The 23720-nt window shown below is 49.1% G+C and overlaps 1 protein-coding gene and 1 long non-coding RNA gene across 4 annotated transcripts in view; one reads left to right on the top strand and one right to left on the bottom strand.

Annotated features, from left to right (window-relative positions):
• Positions 1-5109: 5109 nt before the first annotated feature.
• Positions 5110-14844, bottom strand: LOC131399788 (uncharacterized). The gene is made up of 3 exons (XR_009217227.1): positions 14611-14844; positions 5469-5714; positions 5110-5196 (listed from the first exon to the last, which is right to left on the bottom strand). It is a non-coding gene; the product is annotated as an uncharacterized LOC131399788 (long non-coding RNA).
• A 1223-nt stretch (positions 14845-16067) lies between these two features.
• Positions 16068-23720, top strand: part of SYNJ2 (synaptojanin 2) — a 97109-nt gene continuing 89456 nt past the window's right edge. For all 3 annotated transcript variants that reach the window (XM_058534080.1, XM_058534078.1, XM_058534081.1), the window contains exon 1: positions 16068-16345. In XM_058534080.1, the coding sequence (XP_058390063.1) occupies positions 16219-16345 (127 nt within the window). In that variant the 5' untranslated portion in view covers positions 16068-16218. The remainder of the gene's footprint in view (positions 16346-23720) is intronic.

The following is a 23720-nucleotide window of genomic DNA, read 5'->3' as shown; positions in this document are numbered from 1 at the left end:
GCTCAGTGAGACCACAGAACTATGTGGTTTCCCCTCCCTGTGCTGGGCCTGGAATCTGCATTCAGGCAGTAATTTGGGGCCATCATGGGACTCGCCTTGTTTTTTTCTCTCCTCTCAGTGATCAGAGTCCTGCATTGCCTGTGGTCTAATGTCTGAAACCATTTTTCATATATTCTATCGGTTTTTCTCTTTATTTAAGAAGGGATAAACCGGCCTCTATTACGCTATCATGGCTGGAAGTGGAAAACCTCTCGTTTGTTTTTTTTTGTTTTTTTTGAAGTTGGTTATTTTATTTAGGTTTTATGTTCATGGAAATGTGGTCACAAGACTTTTTTTTTTTTTTTTTTGGTGAGGAATATTGGCCCTGAGCTAACATCTGTGCCCATCTTCCTCTATTTTGTACGTGGGTCACCACCACAGCATGGCTTGATGGGCAGTGTGTAGGTCTGCACCTGGGATCCAAATCCGTGAACCCCAGGCCGCCAAAGCAGAGTGTGTGAACTTAACCACTATGCCACTGGGCCAGCCCCATATCATTTGTTTTTAAAATCTAAGGTGGGGGTGGTTTTCCCAATCACAGAGAATATCTTGGCACACACATTCCTCAAAATTTATTTTAGTTTTCAAGCATGTTCTAGTAGTCCCTGCAGTAGACATGACAATTTTACCATCATTTGGTTCTCATCTTCCCCTGGGCCCACTGATGAACCAGGCTTCCCAACCCCATAAAATTGGGCATCACTATGTGAATTGCTTTGGCCAAAGAAATGTGGTTAGGAGCAATGCATGCACTTGCAGGTGGAAGCGTGTCATCGCTGGCTCTCGTCTCTCCAGCTCTCCAGTCCCATGGTGACAATGGGAGTAAGTGTTGACATAAAGGGGCCGAAGGGTTCAAGGAGCTTGGAACGCTGAACCATCACAGAGAGGAGAGATGGCCTGGAGAGCTGCTGGGAGCCACGGCAGAATTTGCACAAGCAAGAATAAACTCCTGCCGCGTGGAGCCACTGAGAATTGGAGTTGCCTCTTATGCAGCATGAGCGCACTCGCCTGTCCTGCTTGGGAGAGTCTCTCTTTATTGAGCCAGAGTCTGAGTTCACCTCGACCCTAAACGGGTGTCTGAACATCCATTGGCTTAATGAAGCAGGAGTATTTGAAAATGTACCATTTGGAAAACTATCAACCCACCGTAAAATGAAGAGCAGGAGGATGCAGAACAAAACGAGAATTTACGAGAGCAAACAAACTATTTCTGTGAGATTGAATTCTTTTGTTGATGTGTTTAAATCACTTCCAGACGGATCAATCCCTTATGATTCAGAAGGGTTTATCATTCCCTTGCCACACATCTGAACAGAATGGAAAACAAGTTCGTGTAAATGGTAGAAATATGTATCTCTGCAACAGGAGAAGAACTGACCCCTGGTGAAGTAAACTTTTTCTTTCAGGAGCCCTCGGTTCTTGATCCTCTTCTTTTGCATGATGTTGGCTCTGCACTTCCTGGTGCCGCTGGAAATTTCTTTGCAGCTAAGATTTATTTCCCAACCACCTTCAGAGGTCCTTCTGTTAGCAGCTTCTTCCAACTTGCTTCTAGAATAGGAATTCTTGGCCTGGGGCCCATATAATACTGGGGCGTGTGTATCAATGAATCACATGTGATGGTAGGCAAATTATTCATATGCATGTTTTACATTTTTTCCCGGGAAAGGGTTTGTACCTTTCATCAGATTCTTAAAGGCGTAGGTGACTCAGTAAAGAGTCACTTCAAAGACAAAGTCAATTTCCTCTCCTAACCAGACTTTCATCTCACATTTCATCAGCCACATCCTGTTCTTTTTCTTGTAATTGCTTCTTCTTTTCTGTCCTTTTTTCTTATAACACTGGAACTGAAGGAATGTCCTGAAGGGGGCAGGATGAATAATTTCACAAGTCCATGGGAGCTAGTTTCTACTGAGTCCTCAAAAGTTGCCCCCCGATTACCCAGGTCAGCTGTCTGAGCGAGACACAGTATTTCAATCTGTGCTGTCGTTGTGGAAAGCGCCCGGGGCTCTTTATGCTCAGAACAACTGTGGCCAGCGAGGGCTGAGCGAAGATCTACTCTCACCCTTTGGCCAAATGAAGGGAGAAATGGAAAGGAGCTTGAGGAGAAGGGAGAGAAAGTCTTTCCTCTGAACAGCTCTGTTTTCTTTTGAAGCTGACTGCCCTGTGTGCTTGGCGTGGAGTTTTAGATTTCCATATACATCCTCACTCACCACCTCCTGATGAATCTTGGCACTGAGAGCCAGAGAAAGCTTATTTAACTAATTATGAGCAAATCCTTCTGGATATAAAGAGAGTGAAAAATTCTGGCTGTCTAATCAATATTATTGTCTAAATAAATATGTGAAAGCCACTGGTGGTCTGCTGGGCGTCGGAAGGGAGGGAGTGAGTCAAGCCTGAAAACAGCTGCTTCGACTGAAGATGCTCTGCTCACGTGGCCATGCTTAGATGGAGCCAGGCGTGGAGTCATCACAGATTTTTAATGTAAAAATAAGCTTAAAAACACAAACTATGGCGCATTTTTATAGTACAAAATCCACGTCCTCACTGAGAATCAAACAGAATACCTCTTTTGGAAGCTAGAGAAGCAAGGACTCGTAAGACAGATATGAGCCAAGTGACCTGAATTAATAGTTCACTTTTGCTTTTTATTGTGTTCACTAAACTGGGGCACATCCTTTTGTAGTTACCATTTTTTTATGTCTTACTTGGATTCATGTTGTTTTGTGATTAAGTCACATAGCTTGATCTGCAAAACTGCTGTAATATTTTTTCAGTTGCTCTCAGGTTTTTATTTCACTCTATCTTTTTATTCCACACTGCTGTAGAAATATGTCCGTGGGTCCAGTGACAAGTTGGTCTCCTGTTTCTAGAGCTGTGCTGAAAATACCCATGATCTGTGTATTAGTCAGCAAACGGGAAAACCACTTTACTCTGCTGAATTTGTCAGCAACACAGTGGAAAAACAAGTTCTCTCAAATAGATAAAATATGAAATCAGAGAGGCAGTGTAGCCAACAGAAAAAAACACTGGGTGAGAAGTTTGGAGGACTGTGTCTAATAACAAGTCCTATCAGGGCTTCAGTGTTCTCATGAACAAATCAGAAATAATTCCTGTCCTTTCTACGAGTCTTAAGTGGAAATTTGTTGGGGGCTTCTGGAGAAGTTTTTGTCTTTTTCTTATAAAAGAGACAGATACAGCTGGCATGGATTCCTTTCTTCTTTCTACCTCAAATATCGGTGTTATGCCTGGAACGGAAGCAGCCATTTTGTGGTCATGAGACAACAAGCCAACATGCTAAGAATGATGCAACAGAAAGAAAGAGCTTGCCTGGGTCTTTGATGACTTTGCTGAGCTGCTACCCCATCTGTGGGTGGCTTACCTTGAGACTTCTTGTTTATTTAAGACTTTTATAGTTGAGTTTTCTATTACTTACAGCCAAAGCATTCCAAAACACCTCTGGTACACTGGCTATGTTATTACAGGAAGATTTAACTAAATTAATATTAATCAAAATATTCCTTCTCCATATAGTAATCCACAGTTTCACTTTACTTTTCAAAACTAACTATATGATGAAGAAAATTTTAAGAGCAAATTTTTAAAAATTTATATTTCAATAATTTTTAAATGTACAGAAAAGTAGAAAGCATAGTTTATTTTAGATTTTATGTTTTATTTATAAAATTTATATTTTATTTTAAATTTATATCTTATTTTTAATTCCTTTAAAAATTTATATTATGAAAGTTTTGAAATATACAAAAAACAAATAGAGCCAGCCCTGATGGCCTGGTGGTTAAAATTCGGTGCTCTCCACTTTGGCAGCCCAGGTTCAGTTCCCCAGGTGTGGAACCACACCACTCATCTGTCAGTAGCCATGCTGTGGCGGTGGCTCACATAGAAGAACTAGAAGGACTTACAACTAGAATACACAACTATGTACTGGGGCTTTGGGGAGGAAAAAGAAAAAGAGAAAGATTGGCAACAGATGTTAGCTCAGGGCAAATCTTTCCCAGCAAAAAAAAAAAAAAGTGTACATATGTTACTTTGATATAAGTAAAAAACATTTAAAAAAAATAGAAACATAAAGAAAGTTTCTCCTTTCTCACATACCCACAGGATGGGGCCAGTCCTCAGCATCTGTCTGCATCCCTCCAGGGATGGGGAGCTTTCTTCTACACAAGGCAGCTTTTTATTTACCACAGCCCATCTCTAATTGCTAGAAAGGTCTTTTGGTCACCCCCTGTAACTTTTTTCTCTGCTCTCTGGAGTGACGATGTACAGGCCTTGTTATAAAATACTTCACGACATTTTCTCTGTCTATGGATCTTGCAACCCAATCAGAAAAGGGGTATTTCTGGAGAAAGGTTAAGGATAGAAAGGAAACAGGCCTGCCCACCCCTGAAATGAGAGCATGTTCGGGAGGCCTGTTCTTCCTCTTGTGCAGGGAATGCCAGGGAGGAGGGGCTTTCTCCCGACCCCAGGTCTATTTTCCCAGCTCACATCCTGGGGCACAGGGCTGCGGGAGACAGACCTTCATTGTCGGAGCTGCTTCAGTGGGCAATGACCGAGCAGCCAGATTCCAGTCTGAACACTCGTCCTGCCCAGCGGGTTCTCCCTGAGTGTGGAATTGGACTAACAATGGACAAGCAGACCCCAGCTGTTCTTGGCAAGTGAAAGGCCTCCCACCTGTGAGAGGTGTGCTTGGGTTGTTTTTCCAGCTGTGATGCTGGTTGGGGGCCCGAGGCTCAACTGGCAGCTGGCATGCTGTGTGTGGGCCTCAGTCTTGATCACAGACGTGAATGAAGCTCACCTGGCCTCCAGGGCCCACAGGTGCCCACACAAACTCTGTATCATCCCATCTAACCAATTGTTGACTTTCAGTGATACACCAGGGGCAAGGGAGGCACCTGGGGACCTCGGGCAGAGAGTGCAGGCGCCACGCAAACACATGGGGCTCTGAATCACTGGGCCTCTGGAGCTTGCTGAGCACACCACCATCTGAGTGGGACCCAGAGCAGCCAGGCTGCCAGGCACACGCTGATGGGGGAGGTTTACCTGGTGTCGGGGAGGCCCCGGCCCTTGGGCCAGCTCTGGTGCCGTCCTCTGAGGGTCCCAGTCTTGAAGGTTCTGCTGTTTGAGGTACATTCTGAAAAGCTAACAAGAGTCTACACTCAGTTATCTCAACCCGAGGTCATAAGTCCAGTCGTCTGTGTGTGTGTGAGGGTGTGTGTGTGTGTGTGTGTGTGTGTGTGTGTGGACAAATACAGATAGATCAGTGCCTCACATTCCTTTTCTACAAAAAAATAATAAATGAACTACCAAACACCCCCTCCTATTAACTCTACCCAACAGCCATCCCCCAGCATAAAGCCACAGAGCCAGGCAAGCTGTTCCTGAGCGCTGAGCCCAGTGACTTCAGACCTCACCTGCACCACGTGGCTCTTCCTACCCACAGTGGGTGGACGGTGGCCAAGACGCACAGCTGTTTCTGACACCAGAGGACCAGAAAGGAACTGGTCAATGTCAGCTCACTGACGGGCAGCCCTCTGTTCCTGGCTGTGGGCCTACAACAGAGAATGCAGAGCCAGCCTCCTCCTTCTCCAGTGACTGAGCTACTCAGTTTTTCTCTTGTGTTGTTGGTTCCTTGTGCATCGGTGTTTGGATTCTAGACTCTGGGAATGAAAGACAACAGCGTGAATCATCTGAGCTGCGTTGGCCCAGCGTCTACTTCAGAGGCTCAGTTTCCCAGCCAGCTCCAAGGCGGTGTTCACATGGCCTTCATTCCTTCACTCAACGAGGACTCGTTGAATGCCAGGCGCTGAGTGTCCAACAGTCACTATACACATGTGGCGCTGGCTTCACAGAGCCAGCGGGACATGGGGGACACACGTGGTGACGGCTTACACCTACACAGTGCCCACCACGGGCCACTTTACAAACACCAAATGTACTTAATTCCACAGCTCCTCCATATGAAAGATGAGGAATCTGAGGCATCGAGAAGTTAAGTAAATTGCTCAGAGTGGCCCAGCGTGGGAAGAGTAGATCCAGGCCTCAGACCCAGCCTGCCAGGCTGCAGTCCTTGCATTCACCTCCAACATGATTCTGAGTGAAGGTGACCAGGTAAAGCACAGATGAGTGAAGAATTCAAAGAATGAAAAGATAGGGGAACGTGGTGGGAAAACAGGTGGTCGGATCCCACATACTTGGGGTCACATGTAGGCTGAAGAAAGAAAACTGAGAAGGACCCCACTGGTGGACGATGGTTCATCCTGGCATCTTGAGATGGGCTCAAGTGGCTCATGGGACCAAGTGAGGGCGGCATGCCTGGAATTCGGGGGTGAGGGGAGAGTAGACGGGGGTGGATGGGAAGACAACAGGAGCAGGAGGGGGGCCCACACCCAAGTGCTGTTGGAAGCTGTGGCGAGGGGGTGACATGACTCACCCTGCATGCTATGTGGCGAGGAAAGGACGCAAGAGGCCAGTTACTGCCAGAGTCCAGCGACAGGTGGTCACAGCGGACAAGAAGAGAGGGGGCCCAGGCCAGGTTCACCTAGTTTGATGTAGAATTGATAGTCAGCGCTGGAGATGGACATCTCCAGCTCGCTTCCAACACCCCTGAACAGTGCTGGAAGAAACCTACAATCCAGCAGACTGGCTTTATTTTAAGTTCATGATCTCTGAGAAGGGCCACAGGAGAGGGGATGAGGGGTGGAGGGAGCGTGACGAGGGACAGTGGGGACAAGGGAAGGAGCAAAGTGGTGAGGGAAGATGGACGGGGTCAGACACATGGAGGGAAGCGTAGAGGGAGGGAGGGAGTGGTCCTCCCCATCACCGCAGGGAAGAAGACGATGCACAAGATGCAGTGATGGCAGGTGAGGGAGTTCTTTTCTGGGAAGTTCTATGAGGCCAGGTAAACTGCTGCGAGTGAGGGTGGAGGGGATAGGATGTGTGAGGAAGGAGGAAAAGGTTGACATAATTGTCTTGAAGAAAACGGGCTGAACTATAAAACTGTCCCGGATTAACAGGCAGTTGAGTCCTGAGATCATGAGGTTGGAATTCTAGGTGTCATAGCCACCAGCTGTGGTCTCGAGATTCCTTTTTCTACCAAAAAGAACCAGGGCTTCTTGGAGAAATGATTGATCCCAGGTCTTAGGAGTATAAAATGTACAAGATGAACCTGACACTGTCATACCAGAAGGCAAGGATCCCATCAGAGACCACTGGGGTCCTGTGAAGAGGACCCAGGAGCCAACTGGAAAAGGCTCCCACTGGCTGAAGAGGGAACATTTGGGGCATCAGTAAGGCTAAGGCTGCAGTGGACTGAAACACATCAAATATGTTTAAACTCAAATATGAGTTCCTAATGAAAGTGAAAAAAAAACTAAACTAATTGGTCACCGGTGGAGGGTGTTAATGGACCAGTTCACTCATTATTTTGAACGCTAGTTAGTAAAGGAAAAGAATCCTATTCTACCTATTTTATGTTATCATTGAATAAAAAATAGTAGATGGGAATTTTCTGTTTAGAGAAGAATTTTAGCTACTAAATGGAGAATAAATGGTAGAATAGAACATAAAGCTTTTGCAGGGAGTGTGGCATTGATGATCAATGGCTGCTACATGACAAAGAGGAACAATCAGACAGATGCTTCCTGATGGGAAGAACACACCCCCAGCCATGAAACAGAATCTTCTGGAGCCTCGGTATTCAACCACCGAGCTACAGATAATAGAGAGGCCAAAGGAACACGCTACAGGACATCACAGGGACACACTCAGAAAAATCCAGTCCGTGGAGGCCTGCTGGGCATGCAACCTAGTTTTTTCAACAAATAAATTGCAAAGGAAAAAAAGAAATGGAAGGGAAACGTATACATTAAAAGGAGCTTGAGAGACACATTAGTCACGTCGTGTAAGCATTATTTGTGTGATTCACACAAATTGTGGAAAGTGACTTACGACATTTATGAGACGATTGGACACGTGAACACTAACCAAATATCTGATAATATTAAATAATTATTGTTTAGAAAAATGACACCTGTCCCCAAGGTTATGCAATTTCTCCAGCGACGTTAAGGATTCCGAGTGAAGGGAGAGGAAAGCCACTAAGCAAATTCATGGGAGGTCGCAGTCTGGGTGAATGAATGAATTCATTAATTAATGAGTTCAGAATATTGGTTTTTTGCCTTAAATATTCACAGTGTTGTTAATATCTGATGAAAACTGTATATAAAAAGTACTTTGAAAAACTGAAACTTTATTTAAAGATTAGGGCTAGAAATCATTGAAAGCCAGCCAGTCAGTACACATAGAGACTCAAGAAACACATTATTTGCTGATGGGTTGATTTAGTTTGCCAGAATACTTATTGTGATCATATTTTTCTGACCCCAGAAAAGGGGCATGTGGTCTGACAAAAGGATATTTTCTGATTCGTATTTAGATGAAAACTCTTATTAAGGTATAAAATTTAAGTCATAATTAGTTGTACGTTTAATGAATCCCTTTTAAGGAAAGTACAAACGTACATGAAATTGACATGAACCCAGAAAATCTTATGTACCATCACCTTAATTATGCTCCACATGAGTCAGAGCCTCGTTAGAGAATTGTGTCCAGTGTGTCCACCGCATTTTCAGAAGTGGGGAAGGGGAAGCCAGTCCAAGAAAAACGGCAAGTGTAATTGGAGCGACGGAGAAGAGGAGGCACAAGGAGTGTTCGCAGGAACCCAGAGTGTTTCACCAGGAGAAGCTAAAGGGGTGAGAATCACTGTCTCCAAGTTCAGTGCATGCTTTTAATAATCTGAGGTCGATGACTAAATCCTCGGGTATACAGAGGGTCAAGCAAGAAGAAATGGGCAGTAAAAAAGAACTACTTGGTGCTGGCCTGGTGGTGTAGCAGTTAAGTTCGTGCGCTCCGCTTCGGCAGCCCAGGGTTTGCAGGTTCGGATCCCAGGCCCGGGGCTACACATTGCTCATGAAGCCATGCTGTGGCAGTGTCCCACATACAAAATAGAGGAACATGGGCACAGATGTTAGCTCAGGGCCAATCTTCCTCACCAAAAAAAAAAAAAAGAAAGAAAGAACGAACTACTTGTACCCCTTCCTGTCCTCTGAAATTGCTCTCATAAGGAGCAGCCGTGACCTCCACGTGGCTGAATCCAAGGGACCAGTCCTCATCCTACTGTACCCATCATAGCCTTTGCCATCGTTGAGTGCCACCTGCTCCTTGAGCTACTTCCCTTGGATTCCAGGACACTGTAACTGCCGGTTGTCCACCCACCTCGTGGGCCTCCTTCTCCCACTCAGCGCCACAGGTCAGAGCACCCTGGGCTCAGGACTGGAGCTTCCCTATCTGACCAACACTTAGCCCTCCAGGCCTAAGGCTTTAAATACCATCAACATGCTGATAACCTCCATATTTACATCTCTGCCCCAACCTCACCCTTGGACTCCAGACTCACGTAACCTACTGCCCACTTGACACCTCCACCTGCACTTTTTTTTGAAGAAGAAGAAGAGCAGCCCTGAGCTAACATCTGTTGCCAATCCTCCTCTTTTTTTGCTGAGGAAGATTGGCCCTGGGCTAACATCCGTGCCCATCTTCCTCCACTTTATATGGGACGCCACCACAGCATGGCTCGACAAGCAGTGTGTCAGTGCGCTCCTGGGATCCGAACCTGCAAACCCCAGGCCGCCAAAGCGGAGCGCGTGCCCTTAACCACTGCGCCACCGGGCCGGCCCATCCACCTGGGTTTTTAATAGGCATCTCAAAGTTAACATGTCCAAACTGCCTCCCTCGCCCCAGCCGCCTGCTCCTCTGACAGCAGTGTCCATCTCAGCGGATGGCAATTCCATCCTTCCATTTGCTCTGGTCAAAATCATGAAGTTGTCCAAAATCATGGAGTCGTCCAAACTCCTGTCTTTTTCTCATATCCCACATCTACTCTAACAGCAAATCCTGTGGTTCACCCCTCAAAACCTACCCAGAATCCAACCGTTTCTCTCCTCCCCACTCTCATCACCCTCGTCGGAGACCACCAGTGACCCCATAGGTGGCCCTCTCTCGTCTCATTCTCTCCCTCCCTCTGTCCCTGCACTCAAGTTTCAACTCAGCAGTTAGGATGATCCGATGAAAACCTCATCTGAGCATGTCACCGCTCTGTCCCCCTCACTCAGAGCAAAAGCCAAAGTCCTCACTGTGGCCCAGAGCATCGGGCCCATGTCCCCTCACCTCCTTTTGTCCAGGACCTCTCTCTCCTTAAGGTTTTGCACTGGTTGTTCCTGGCGCCAGGAATGCCCTTCCCTTAGATACCAATGCGGCTCCTTCCCTTGATTTCTTCCATTCCTGACTCTATCGTCACTTCTCAACGAGGCCTTTGCTGACCCCTATTTAAAACTGTTCCCTCCCCCATCTGGCACCCTCTGTGTCTTCCCTGCTCTCTTGTCCACACAGCACGGTCGCCACCTAGCATGGTATGCATTGTGTGTGTATTGGTGTCCCCTCTGTGTCAGGGACTTCTGTCCGGTTTGTGTGCGGCTATATCTCCTGCATCTAGAACAATGCTTGGTATACAGTAGGTGCTCAGTAAATATTTGTTCAATAAACCCATCGGTCAGGTAAGCATCACTGCAACGGACAACCAAAGAAGCTGTGAATCCTCCACTCCTGCAAGACTAGATGGTACTAAGGAGACTCATTTCTTCCCTGGACATGTACTTCTGGAGGCCCATCACGTGTCAGGCACCATTCCAGGCTCTGGGGATGTGCCCACAACAAATCAGAAACCCTGCTCCGGGAGCTTATGTTGCAGTGGGAGGTAGATGACAGACAGGATAAATAAGCAAACTGTTTATTAGATACTAGAGAGGGAGACGTGCTAAGGAGAAAAATAAGGCAGAGAGGGAGATAGGAATGTTGCAGAGTGTATTAGTCAGCTCCGCTGCCATAACAAGGGACCAGAGAGCCAGGGGCCTAAATAACAGACACTTATTTTCTCACAGTTCTGGAGGCTGGAAGTCCAAGATCAAGGTGTCTGCAAGTTTGGTTTCTTCTGAGCCTCTCTCCTTGGCTTACAGATGGCCATCCTCTCCCTGTGTGCTCACATGGTCACCCTCTGTGTGTGTCTGTGCCCTGATCTCCTCTTCTTATAAGGACACCAGTCATATTGGATGGGGGCCCACCCATGGGACCCCATTTTAGCTTAACCACCTCTGTAAAGGCCCTATCTCTGATTATAGTCACCTGCTGAGGTGCTGGGGGTTAGGGCTTCAACATATGAATTGTTGGGGGGAGGGACACAATTCAGCCTGTAACAGGGGGTTAGGTGGGTGGAGGGAGGCTCAGGAAGGCCTCACTAGGAAGACAATTTTTTAACACCCCTGAAAGAGTGAGAGCACCAGCCACAGAGATGTGCAGGGGAACAGCTTTCCAAGTGCAAAGGCCGGAGAGGGGCTCCTGGCACACGTGAGGAAGAGCAGCCAGAGGGATGTGCCCGGGCTCAACAAAGCAGAGCACAGCCACAGATGGTGTCAGGAGGAAGGGGCCAGGGCACGCAGGGCCGTGGCTCACAGCGGAGACGGGCTTCTGCTGAGGATGGCTGCTGACGGGGCCAGCGGGGAGGGTGACTTGTTCCAGGTTCACAGTTTTGGGGCAGGTGGGACAGCACGTGCAGGGGTGCTACGGTGGAAGGAGGCGGTCATTCTCCCAGAGCTGGAACGCTGCTCCTGGCTGAAGGGAGCTGCCTGCACCAAGGTTATACCTTCCCTGGAGGCAAAGACTGGTCGATGTATTCAGAACACCTCCGGGGCCACCTCACTCTGGACATACCAAGGGATCCCGCAGGGCCTGCATCCCAGTTCAACTTCTTCACTCTCCCTCCCAAGGGGCGTTGGGCCTGAGAGCCCCACCCACCCACCCAGTATACCTCCTGCAGGCAAATCCCCTGCTCAGAGTCTATGTCACAGGGCACCAAACCTAAAACAATGGGAAGCCAACAGGGGTCAGACCCTGGGTGTATTTCTGAGGCAGAGCCCACAGGATTGAGACCAGAGAGACGATAGGCCAACGCTGCCCCCAGCCCGAGGATTCCATTACCTTCTCAGGCCCCAGGGATGTTGAATACAACTTCTAGATACCCTGCACCAGCAAATTTTCTGGGTCTTTTCCACTCTCCTCAATTCCCATTCCCACTCTTTTTTGCTTATTGGGAATTCACCAAGGGCCAGGCCTCCAGAAAGATGGCACCACCTCCTCCTCCCCCTTCTCAGCAGGCACCCTTTGCCTCCTCACTGCTGTCTCCACGCCAGCCCTCCCATGAGCGTCTCCTCCCTTTGAAGAGCTGATCCTACCACCTGTGTTTGGGGGCCTTTCTCATCTCTAGAGACAGGACACTTTCTTTCCACGAAGCATCTTTAATTCTCCTTCTCCATTCTTTTGCTGCTCACCTTCCGACATGTGCAGGCTTGGCCCGTCTTGGAAAGGTCCCTGCTGTCCCCTCTGCCTGCCATCATTTTTATTTTGTGTTTCTCCCAGCCAGGCCGGTAGAGCTGGCAGATGACACTTACTGCCTGCATTTCTTCCTGAATTCTTTGCAAGCCGACTTCTTTGCCCAACCCTCTAATAAAACTGCCCGCTCAAAGGTCACCACTACCTTCTCTCCAGCCAACCAAGGTTCTTAGAGACCTCTCTGAGGTTTTCAAACCACTGACCACTCCCTGCTTCCCAGAGCTCTGGGTGGCCACACCCTTGGCTTCTCCCGTCTCTCAGGCTGCTTCTTTCTCATCTTTTCCTCCTGCCCCTCCCAGGCTCAGACAGCAGCCTTCTCCGGCCTGGCTCCACTCTCCTCCAGAGAGCAGCTCCCTCACAGCCGCCTCTCCATTTCTGGCCTTTCCCTCTGGGTTGCCCTCCTCATCTCAAACTCGGCACCACCGGAACCAGACCCACTTGGCCACACCCAGTTCCTGTCTCTGGTCACACCAGCTCCCACACCCAGTGCTCCTGTCTCTGTCGATGGTGCCTCCGCTGTCCCATTCTCTAAACGCTGGCTCCTTTTGGACCCCCCACCCTCCTTTTTGCCTCTCATGCAGTCAGGCACCGAATACAGCCTTTCATTTATTCCAAAGCTCTCTCCTCTATCTCTCCCTGCTTTGACAACTCGCTGGGCTCCCCGGCTCCCCAGGGCCAGACTGACTTCCCACACCAAGTCGGATTTCTTGCAGGATCTACTCTAGGCTGATGGAGATGTCTTTCCTTCCTCCCTTACCTCCTTCCCATCACAGGCCCTCCAGGAGGCCTATGTCTCAGGAGTGGGATGTGCCCTAACTTGCCCCACCCAGATGGGGGGGTCCACTTGTTTTCCCAGGTGCCACTCATGGTTTAGGTAGCAGAGCCGAACTTGCTTCCTGAATGTCTCAAGATCTGTTACTTTCTCCATCTGCTAACCGTGCCAGCACCCGGTGACCCTCTGCCTATCAGGGCAGTGTGTATATAAGGATGGTTCTTCCTCTGCTGCCCATGTTGACCGTCCCACTCCAAACCACTGGGCAGCGACGAAAACCCAGCAGGCTCTTGGCTCATTCAGCCAATTCTCAGAGACAGGGGAAAAGCCACCGTAGTTCACTGAGTCTAAGATGCACATTATAACATTGCCAAATTAGGGCACAGCTCACAATTTAATTAAATAGTTTAATTGGCAGCATTTCTTCTTTCTCGGTGTTACATAAAATAGTGGTTCATCTTACAGTTGACAGTGTCATAGATTCTATAAGCTGTAAAGCTTAAGTGCTGGTCTTGACTGTAGGGAAATTTCTAAAATATGTACAGCATGCCACTGGGCAGAGCTTTAAGTTATGCGATGTGAGGGAAGAGGGGGAGAGATAAGATAAAGGACCTGGTCCCCTCCCTAAGATCTTACTACCTAATTTGTGAAACAGGGCTAAGAGAAGAAATATAAAACCACTTCCCAAGCAACAAACGAGCACATGAGAGCTGAAGTGTACATCCATGAATCTGAGTGTCTATAAACGCTATTATCTGGAACCTCAGCATTCCAGGAAGGCTTCCTGGAAGAAGTGAGCTTCAAGTTGAAAAGGAAAGGAGAGGGGCCAGCCCGGTGGCCTAGTGGTTAAGCTCACGTGCTCTGCTTCAGTGGCCAGGGGTTCGCAGGCCTGGATCCTGGGCACGGACCTACCCACCGCTTATCACACCAGGCTGTGGCAGGCAACCCACATATAAAGTAGAGGAAGATGGGCACGGATGTTAGCCCAGAGCCAATCTTCCTCAACAAAAAGAGGAGGATTGGCAACAGATGTTACCTCAGGGCTAGTCTTCCTTACCAAAAAAAAAAAAGGAAAGGAGAAGTGGGCTAAAGGCTACTCTGCCTCATTTAGTGCACATGCTGTTCTCATGAGGAGGTAACATCTCCATTTGACAGTGAAAGAAACTGTTTGGACAGCTTATGAGCATCATAGCTGGGCTATCTCCCACATCATAGTTGAATTTATGAGCCAGGGGGCAGAAGGCTCAAGAATGAGATGATCTCTGCTGGTTGTTCACACTTACTTTATTCCCCAAATCATCACTTAGGAGGTTGTCCACAGGATGGAAAGTCATTTCTGGTCATTCCTGAATGTGTGCAAAGGCATCACAGTGTCCTGCTTGGCACTGGGGGCTCTGCTCCTTCTGGAACATGCCTAGGAGACAGACGCCTTGACTCATAGTCTTCTCCTTCTCACTGTGAGCAGAACCAGGTGAGAGAGGGGAACCAGGTCGGCTTGGGGGCCTGATGGAAACACCCTGATGGAGGTCTCTGGGGCCATGCACACATACCCATTATAGGAGAAGGAAATGAAACCTCCAAACCCACCCAAAGGGAGATTCCAGGTAAGCCTGGATGCCCCTCCTCCCTCCCCTGCAGACCAGTCCTGACATCCGGGCTAGAGCCCAGTGCCAAGAAGGGCCCTGCCTCCCCTTACTGCGAGGTCATCCTGGCACATACTCCACATACTCCGATGGACGATGACGGATATAAGCTGGTGTCCCTAGACCTCGAGTATGACCTAGCTTATTGTAGTATCTGCCCTTAAGTCGAGGACCATACTCAGCAGAGTGGGAGGACGGATTGCAAGTTGGAGGGGGAAAGACACAGTCAGGGAGAGGGGGAGAGCATCCCTCGCTCCGGCACCCACCAGCATCTCACAGCTGCCCCTGCTCATTATTTCCAAGCTTCAGCCCTTAACTCCTCTGACCCCGCACCCAGCCTGTAAGCCGGTGAGACAGGTCCGTCACCATTAGACAGGTGAGGACAGCAGGCTCAGAGATGTCAAGGTCGCATGGTCAGTGGCAGGTCTAGAGGTCATGGTCTCAGTTCTCTCCGAGACAACACACCTTTGATGCCACCAAACACACCAAAATTCTGCCTGGTGTGGAGAGTGGACGGCGATACCCTCACGTACAGAAAGCCAGTAAATGGCAACATTTATGGGACACTTTCCACTCACCCGGCACTCACTAGCCCTTCACGCGAATTAACTCGATGTTCATCGCAACCTTAGGAAGTTGGTCCAGTTATTAATCCCGCTTTCCCCGCAGGGCAACTGAGGCACAGAGTCGAAGTGACTGCCCAGGGTCGCAGAAGCAGAGAGGGTGGGAGGCGCAGCGCCCCGGGCCGGACTGGGGAGGGAGGTTGCCGGCCCCGCCGCCGGCCAGGCCCGGGCTGCCCATATAAGGCCGCGGGCGTCCTGTTGCGTTTTCAGGCTCATTAGGGCCCCCCGCGGCCGGCATCCTCCTCCGCGCCCAGGAATGTGTGGAATCCTCCTCCTGGCTGCCGCCCGCCGCCGGGGGGACTTCCTGGAGGAGCCCCGAGCGAGCCCGGGGCGCGCGGAGCCGACGCCGGGCCTCCCCGTGCGCCCTGGGAGCCGCGCCCCGGCCGGGCTGCAGCCGCCTCGCCGCTGGGGGGAGCGCGGCGCCGTCGCGGAGCGGGGCCGGGAGCCGGGAGGCGGGAGGCGCGCTCACCTGCCCGGGGCGGCGCGGCGAGGGCGGGGAGGCGGCCGGGGAGGAGCCTGCGCCCGCCCGGAGCGGGGGCCAAAGTGAAAGTCCTGGAAGTTGCGGGAGCGGCGCGCGCGGAGCCGTGGCGGGCTGTGCGCCCTCGGGCGGACGCGGCCCGCGCCCATGGCTCTGAGCAAGGGGCTGCGGCTGCTCGGGCGGCTGGAGGCGGCGGGGGACAGCAGCGTCCTGCTGGAGGCGCGCGGCCGCGGGGACTGCCTGCTCTTCGAGGCCGGCACCGTGGCCACGCTCGGTGAGTGCGGCGCCGCCCAGGGGCCCGGGCCGCGACCCCGCAGCGCGCCCTCGTCTCCTGCCCGCGGGGAGGGACGCCCAGAGGACGGAGCGACTGCCTCTGCTGAGACTTAGAAAAATGGGCACCTCCCTTCCCCGAGGTGACCGGTCCCCAGCGGCGCGGGGACAGCCGGGGCGTGGGGGTCGTGCGCGGGGAGATGGAGGAATGGGGGGTGGCTTGTTTGAATGAAGTGACGCCGGCGACGCCAGAGAGCACTTCTGGCCGGGCCCAGTGCGCACGGCGGCCCGCAGCCCCTCCTCGGGGGTCTCCCATCTGCGCGTTCGCCGAGGGGTCTGTCCGTGGAGAGCCGGCTCTGGCCTTTCATGCCCCGCGCTCCGCCGGCACACGTTACAGATTCGCGACGATCCGAGGGGGTTGACTTAGGAGCCGGCCCCACCATGTGCCTGGCGCCGGTTTCCTTTCGCACCCGTTGATGAAGCCAGTGATTGCCCGTTGGTTATGTCGGCTGGCTTCACTCCCGGAGGGGACGGGGAGAAAAGCACCATGAAATAGTCTCCGGAGAAACCGCTGATGGCACCTCTGCCGCTTGTAAATACTTGGCTGATTAGCGTTAGTACTACAGAGTCTAGAACTTGGAGGCAAATAACCTACCGGATGACTCTCCCTTTTTACTCCCTTTGTGGTCGAAGCGAGATACCAAGCCAGTCTATTTCCCATATGGGCTTCGGGAAGTCTCCAGACATTTGGCACATTTGGCATTGTGCCAAAGACTTTAGAGACAATCTCTTTTAATTTTTACAATTCTAAAAAAGAGCTTTTATTATCCTCATATGACAGATGAGTAGATTGTAGAGGCTAAGAAATCTGCTTACCCAAGGTGACCCAGCTCTACCTGACTCCTGTGTGGCTGTTTCTGTCATGTCATATAATGCATGGCTTCCTGGAGTCACCAACCACCCTGCCCCTTGTTTTGTGACTAATATTTACGAGGAAGGCCTAGGTAACACCGAAGTGAGCAAAACCAGGTAGGGTTGTTAGAACTTTAAACTTGGGCACTGGAAGCTAGGCTTACAACTGGTGTCCCGCGGTCCCATCTTCCCTTGTTTGTAGCTAAACAAAGCGCAGAGGGGGGTCGGTCCCCTGTCCTCTAGGTGGTGGACGACTAGAGCACTCACTCCCACAACACTTTATAAATGTCTCTAGTCCTTTCTTCCTGTTGGTATGCATCGATTCTTCGATTCTGATCTATGTCTTGGAAGGACAATTTCTTTTATTTCCACTTCCCTAATCATTTCATTAGCATATAGTTATCTGGTTTGTTTTCAGTCACTTGGTTACTGAAACAATGTTTCCAGTATTCTGAGCACCACAAGTGTGCATCGAATCATGGCTTAAATTATTATCAGATTATTCCAATTTGTGTTCTGTCCTGAAAAGTCCAACTTTGGTCATTTGCTAAGATCTTGAAAGAAAACTGCAGAAATTTCCATTCTATTTTAGATGTCTACTTCATACCACATTTATCAGAACCAAGAAGTTAATTTCATGGTATACAACTACTGCTTCACCAGAGAGATGAAAACGTCCTTCAGATGGATTATAGCAACCTTAAGCAGGGTTCATACACATTTCAGAGTTCCTTTGAAGCCACCTGGAGAAAAAGGCTTTATTTTTTCAAAAGCGAAGATTTAAAAGTGATTAATGAAAGTAATAGAATGCATATTTTCCATTAGGAAATTAAGTTTGGGCTGAGATGCACGCACATTATTTTGGTGATTACAGTACACTGGATACTAGAACAGACGGTGTAATGAAAGAAATTGGCAGGTCTTCAACTCATGTGCAGTCCACATTTGTTACTTAACCTAGTGTTCATTTTTCAGTAAACCTTGGGTTGAATACTTAATTTTTTTTTTTTTTTTTGCTGAGGAAGATTTGCCCTGAGCTAACATCTGTGCCAATCTTCCTCTATTTTGTATGTGGGTTGCCACCAGAGCGTGGCCGCCATGAGTAGTGTAGGCCCGCGCCCAGGAACTGAACCCAGGCCACTGAAGTGGAGCATGGCCAAACTTAACCACTAGGCCACAGGGCTGGACCCTGAATACTTAATTTTTAAAGTCTGTTTTTCTCAAATGAAATGAAATGAATCTATTTTTTTTTTTAATTTTTAAAAAAATTTTAAAGATTTTTTTTGCTTGAGGAAGATTGTCCCTGAGCTAACATCTGTGCCAGTCTTCCTCTATTTTGTATGTGGGACAACGCCACAGCATGGCTTGATGAGTGGTGTATAGGACCACTCCTGGGATCTGAACCTGCAAGCCCCTGAAGCAGAGTGCCTGAGCTTAACCACTGTGCCACTGGGCCAGCCCTGGAATGAATCTATTTTTAAAAAGCAGCTGTAGCATTTGGTGGTATCGCTGATCCAGAGAAGGATTGTAAGGGCCTTCTGTTACTAGAAAGTTGTTGTCTCAAACTTTTAAAATATCCTCAACATGTCACCACTGGATGAATGGCTCTGACCTTGAAATTCCCATCTGTGTTCCAAAGGGCTAGCTTTTTTGCTTTTTTTTCCTTGACAGGGTTAAGAGTGCTTTCATTTTTTTCCAGAAGGTTGCAGTCTCTACTTTAGGGTGGGACAGTACTCCTGTGGCAGCCGGCATGGCTGGTGGCAGAATCCTGACCGTTCACCCTTTCCATGAGGTTCAAGGTTGGGGGCGGCATCCTTTTCACTTCAGCTGTGGTTTCCTGTGGTGGATTCCTCCCCAGTGAGGAATGAGAAGCCAAGGAGACTTAAGTTGAGGGTTTATTCCCCTGCAGGTCGTGGTTTCTCCTCGGCCACTGAGTGGTCCTACATTCTGCCCAGCTCTGTGGCAGATGCACGCTGCGGCTTTTACGTGGAGCGGCAGGAGAGTTAGGTGGGTCCTACGTGCGTACGCACAGCTCTTGAAGGCACATTTTGCCCCATAAGGATCCTAACTTGGAAAGGCCTCACTGGCAGGGGCTCACAATTGCTTAGCGTTTTCAGGCTGTGCTCACAGACAGTCAGGGGCTTGAATTGGGTTTAGGAAAAGCTGATGATCCTTGTCGGTCAATTGCTGGGTACAGTCCTTCTGTTCCAACAGGACTTTGTAGCCAGCGTCCACACCAGGCCATCCAGCCTGTTAGCAAGACTTCCAGATTCCTGCTTCTAAGAGAATTAGGTTGAGAATCTATCTTTAATGTGGGTCAGTGGAAACAGGAATTCCAGAGGCAGAAAAACAAACACTGGCACCCATTTCAAAGGTTTTTATAAAGTTTTCTTGATGACCTGATTCAACGGTAGGAGGCTTCTCAAGTAGAGGTGAAAAGCCATCGCATGGAACAATGCCCCTTGGTCCACAATCCAGAATTAGCATACAGATGTTTTCTTCTTTGCACATTGGGATGAAAAGTACTTGCTGTCTTTCTCTTTGTCTCTTTGAGACCTAGTGTGGACCAGATGAAGGGACATGTGCCAGTTGTTCATGGATTTTATTCGTTTGCAGAGCGATCACTGATGCTACAAAGTTCAGTGTTCTCCGAAACCCCCCCCCCACCAAAGGGCAGCCCACGAGCGTCCCTGCGTTTGCACATGTGTTTGTGAGCGGGTGGAACCCTGCCTCTCCCTCCCCCAGCGGTGCTGCCAAACAGGCAGCAAGGAGCCGGGGTAGGAAGGAGGCTCGAGACTTAATTAATTAGTGAGTGTCCCTAAATTACTTTGAGCTTCTGGAGGAGAAGTTTCTGTGTAAACACTGGGCCTGGGAAATCCGGCTACTGTGTTTGTACAGAGGCCACAATGTCGCACTTTGTTTGAATTGGAGAGATGGCTGTGGAGCCAAGCAAGGCGGTGTCTGAGGCCACTTTCTGAGGCTTTGTGGCCCGGATTTATTTGCTCAGTGGTTTGAAGTTTGACCTATTTCAGAGCATCTGAGAGTCGAATGAGTGGCCATTCTATCAATCCTGCTGAATAAAGATTGAAGCACAGGTGGGGCCAGATGGGGGCTCAAGGCTCCTGACCTTGGAAACCTGGGCAGTGACCCGGGCCACAGAGCACAGTGGCTCGTGCACGGTCTTATCCAGTCCTTTCCACGTTGTAGGTTGGTTTAGCACAACATTTACAAAAATGCAAACTGGGTTAGTGTGGGCTTCTGCTTGTCTGTTCTGTAACTTACCGGCGAGACCATGATTTCACATCTTATCATGCCCATTTTTGGGCTGTGTGGCTCAAAAACTTTTCTTTTAACCTTTAATTTTGAAGATTTTCAAATGTATGCCTAAGTGGAAGGATACGTGAATCCCCGTGACCTGTCAGTGAGTGTTGACAGTTATCAATATATTTCAATTCTCTGTCATCCATCCCTATATTTTTTATGAAAAACTAATCTCCTAAAATTTAGTTGTTTCGGGTTCCACCTGTAGTTAGTGGCGGAGCCGTGATTTGAACATGATCAGGAGGCTCCAGAGAATAGTGTTCAGTAAAATCTCATGAGTAGGAAAAGAAGAAAATTCCGCGGTATATGAAAAATACTAGCTTTGTCTCACTGTGTGCTTATCTTGGGTTTCAACACACAGGTGTGGTCAGTGAAGTTAAGGGTTGTTGGTGAGCATAGCATCAATGACTACCAATTCCTGAATTGCAGCTGGATTTTCATGTGACAGTTTTTTTGTTTGTTTGTTTTGCTGAGGAAGACTGGCCCTGAGCTAACAGCTGTGCCCATCTTCCTCTACTTTACATGTGGGACGCCTGCCCAGCATGGCTTGATGAGCGGTGCCTAGGTCCTCACCGGGATCTGAGCCGGCGAACCCTAGGCCGCAGAAGCAGAGCATGTGATCTTAACTACTACGCCACCAGCCAGCCCCTGATACAGTTTTCTACAGAGGAGCATTCAGGCTTAGGGAAGCAGTTGCCCCCTTTCTGAGCAGCAGTGTGATGTTGCGAAGGGGAGATCTTCAAGGGAAGCGTGTAGGCTTCAGTCCTGTGTTCCAGCAGAGCCCAGGTCTGCGCGGGGTCTTAGCCATCTGTGTGGATGTCCCAGCACCTAGAGCAGAGCCCCATGCAGTCTCCAGGCACTGAAGAAAGCACCAGGTTTCTCTGCGTAGAGGCAGCAGTGAGACACAAGGCCCCCCAAGGACATGCTTCTGAGTGTGAGGACTGTCAGACAGCTAACGTGTTGGACTGGTGTCATCTGGAAAATCTCCCCTTTGAGTGGGGAGAGGTTCCTGAGGGAGTGTGCTGGGCGCCCTATAGGAGTGTAGCTTCCTGTCTGTCCTCTGCTTGTTCTGGGGGGCTGGGGGTGGCTCTGCCGAGTGGTGGACAGAACAGTGCTTTGCACCCGAGGCGGGCACTGGATCACTGCTGCGGGCCAGGCACCTTAGCAAAGGGCCCCGTCCAAGAATGCTGGGTGCACCTGGCCGGGTCCCAGGCAGGTGGCAGTCTGCACTCCTGGCCTATGACGCTGAAGGGTTGCCATTTGCTTGTAGAGCTTCCTGGTTCAGAAAAATGACTCCAGGCGGAGGACTCACTCTGAGCATGTCGGCTCTGGTGGACGGGCGGCTCCTTCTGGTGGCCCAGTTCACGGGAGCAATTCCAGAGTGCAAATGCGAAAGTCTGAACTTAATTTTAAGGCACTCTTTTGAGGACATGGGACTCTCCCACAGAGGCTTCTGTAACATCATGGGAGCTGGTACTTAATTCTATGCCTGCATCTATGCCCACTTCTGCCCTGCCTCCTCCCCTCCCTGAGACTGGGGCGTGATGGGGCTATCCCTCCTGGACCTCCTGGGACCCTTATCCAGCCTGAGGATAAGCTGCTGTGTTCTCCCCTTCGACTCTTTCTTGTGTGTTTCAGTGAAACCATTGAGCAGGGCTTCATCTTCTGCCACTTCTGCTCCTTGACAAGGTCTGAGGGGATGCTCAGGGAAAAACAGGTGATAAGAAATGAAGAGGAACTTTCCCCATGTTCTTTAAAGCAATGTGAGGTCTCACAGAGCAGAACTTGGGCCACCAAGTGTGCTCCTAGTTTCCGTGTTGAGGTGGGATTTGGGGGGTGGGGTGGGGAGAGGGCAGGGTGTTCCCAGCTGGTGCTCAGACCCAGCAGAGCACTGGGATGGTCCCACCACCCATCCAGATCTAGGAAAAGGGCCAGATTTAGGGTGAGCATGGCATAATGTACAGCTTCTCATCCCTGCTGGCCCACTGCCTTTTTATCTTCAACTTGTATTGATTTATTACTGATGGATGGTAGTAATCTCTACTCAGAAAAAGCAAACTACTTCCCTTTCTTCAGGTCTGACCCTAGAATGTTCAGTGACACCTCCTCCAAACCTTTCACCTGTTTCCTCTCCCGCTTCTCTGCTGGAGAGAGAAGCCCCGAATTCTGGCTCTGGCTCCGTAGGCTGTTCCTGATCTTGGGGGAATTTAGTTAATCCCTCCAGGCCTCAGAATGCTCATCTGAAAACAAGTGAATTACACCCTATACTGCCTTTCCTGTTCTGAGGTTCCATGTGTCTTAAAAAAATAAACAGAAAAATCTTAAACACTAACTATAGCACACAAGCACACCCCCTACTTCACACATCTAGTTAAAATTATAAACTACCCAGAAATTTGAATCTTAGTAGAAATAATCTGGCAAGGTAAAATCTAAAATTGCTCAGATCTAAGTCTGAGCTAAACCTAGGAATCTGATGTATACACTTTTTATTGGAGACTTATGAATTAATTAAAATGCATGGAATTATCTCTCCTTCATTCTGCCCCTTTCCTGTAACCAGGAAAAAATCTTTTAAAAAGCAATAGTAATTTAAGCTTAAATTAGGAACACAAAGTAGGTATTTATTAAAATATCATAAACTATGCTAATTCAGTAGCTCCTTTAGCAGATTCTTATGACTATCCATTGACATTCTGAAAATCATATCTTTAATCATATTGTATAACTTTTTTTTTAATAATCTGGACTGGAGGGGGGAGTCTGTGTGTCTGGGAATGTGTGGTCTTGTTTCCTCTGTCTCCTGTAAGTGACTGTGGTTCCATGAACTTTGGTTCACCATGAATCCTTTCCATGGCTGATAAATATTGCATGTTGGAAAAACTCTCTTTCAGCAGAGGAGACAGTTCTCCACAGCTCTTGCTTCCCATTAAGCAAAACGGAGGGCCGGTGGAGCCAGGCTGGATCCTGCTGGCAGAGAGGAGTGGTAGGATGCTGTCCCATGCGGTGACAGTCCACGTGCTCCTGCCGAACACAACAGTGACGCTCGTGTCAGCGCCTGTTTCAACAATGGGCTTGTTTGTTTTTATTTAAATAGTATGGATAAAAAAAATAATATTCAAAAACGAGGGCTGGTAATAAGTTGC

Source organism: Diceros bicornis, chromosome 39 (genome assembly GCF_020826845.1).
Source record: "Diceros bicornis minor isolate mBicDic1 chromosome 39, mDicBic1.mat.cur, whole genome shotgun sequence".
NCBI classification, from domain to species: domain Eukaryota; kingdom Metazoa; phylum Chordata; class Mammalia; order Perissodactyla; family Rhinocerotidae; genus Diceros; species Diceros bicornis.
Note: the sequence above shows the minus strand (reverse complement) of the source record. Positions and strands in the feature narration are given on the sequence as shown.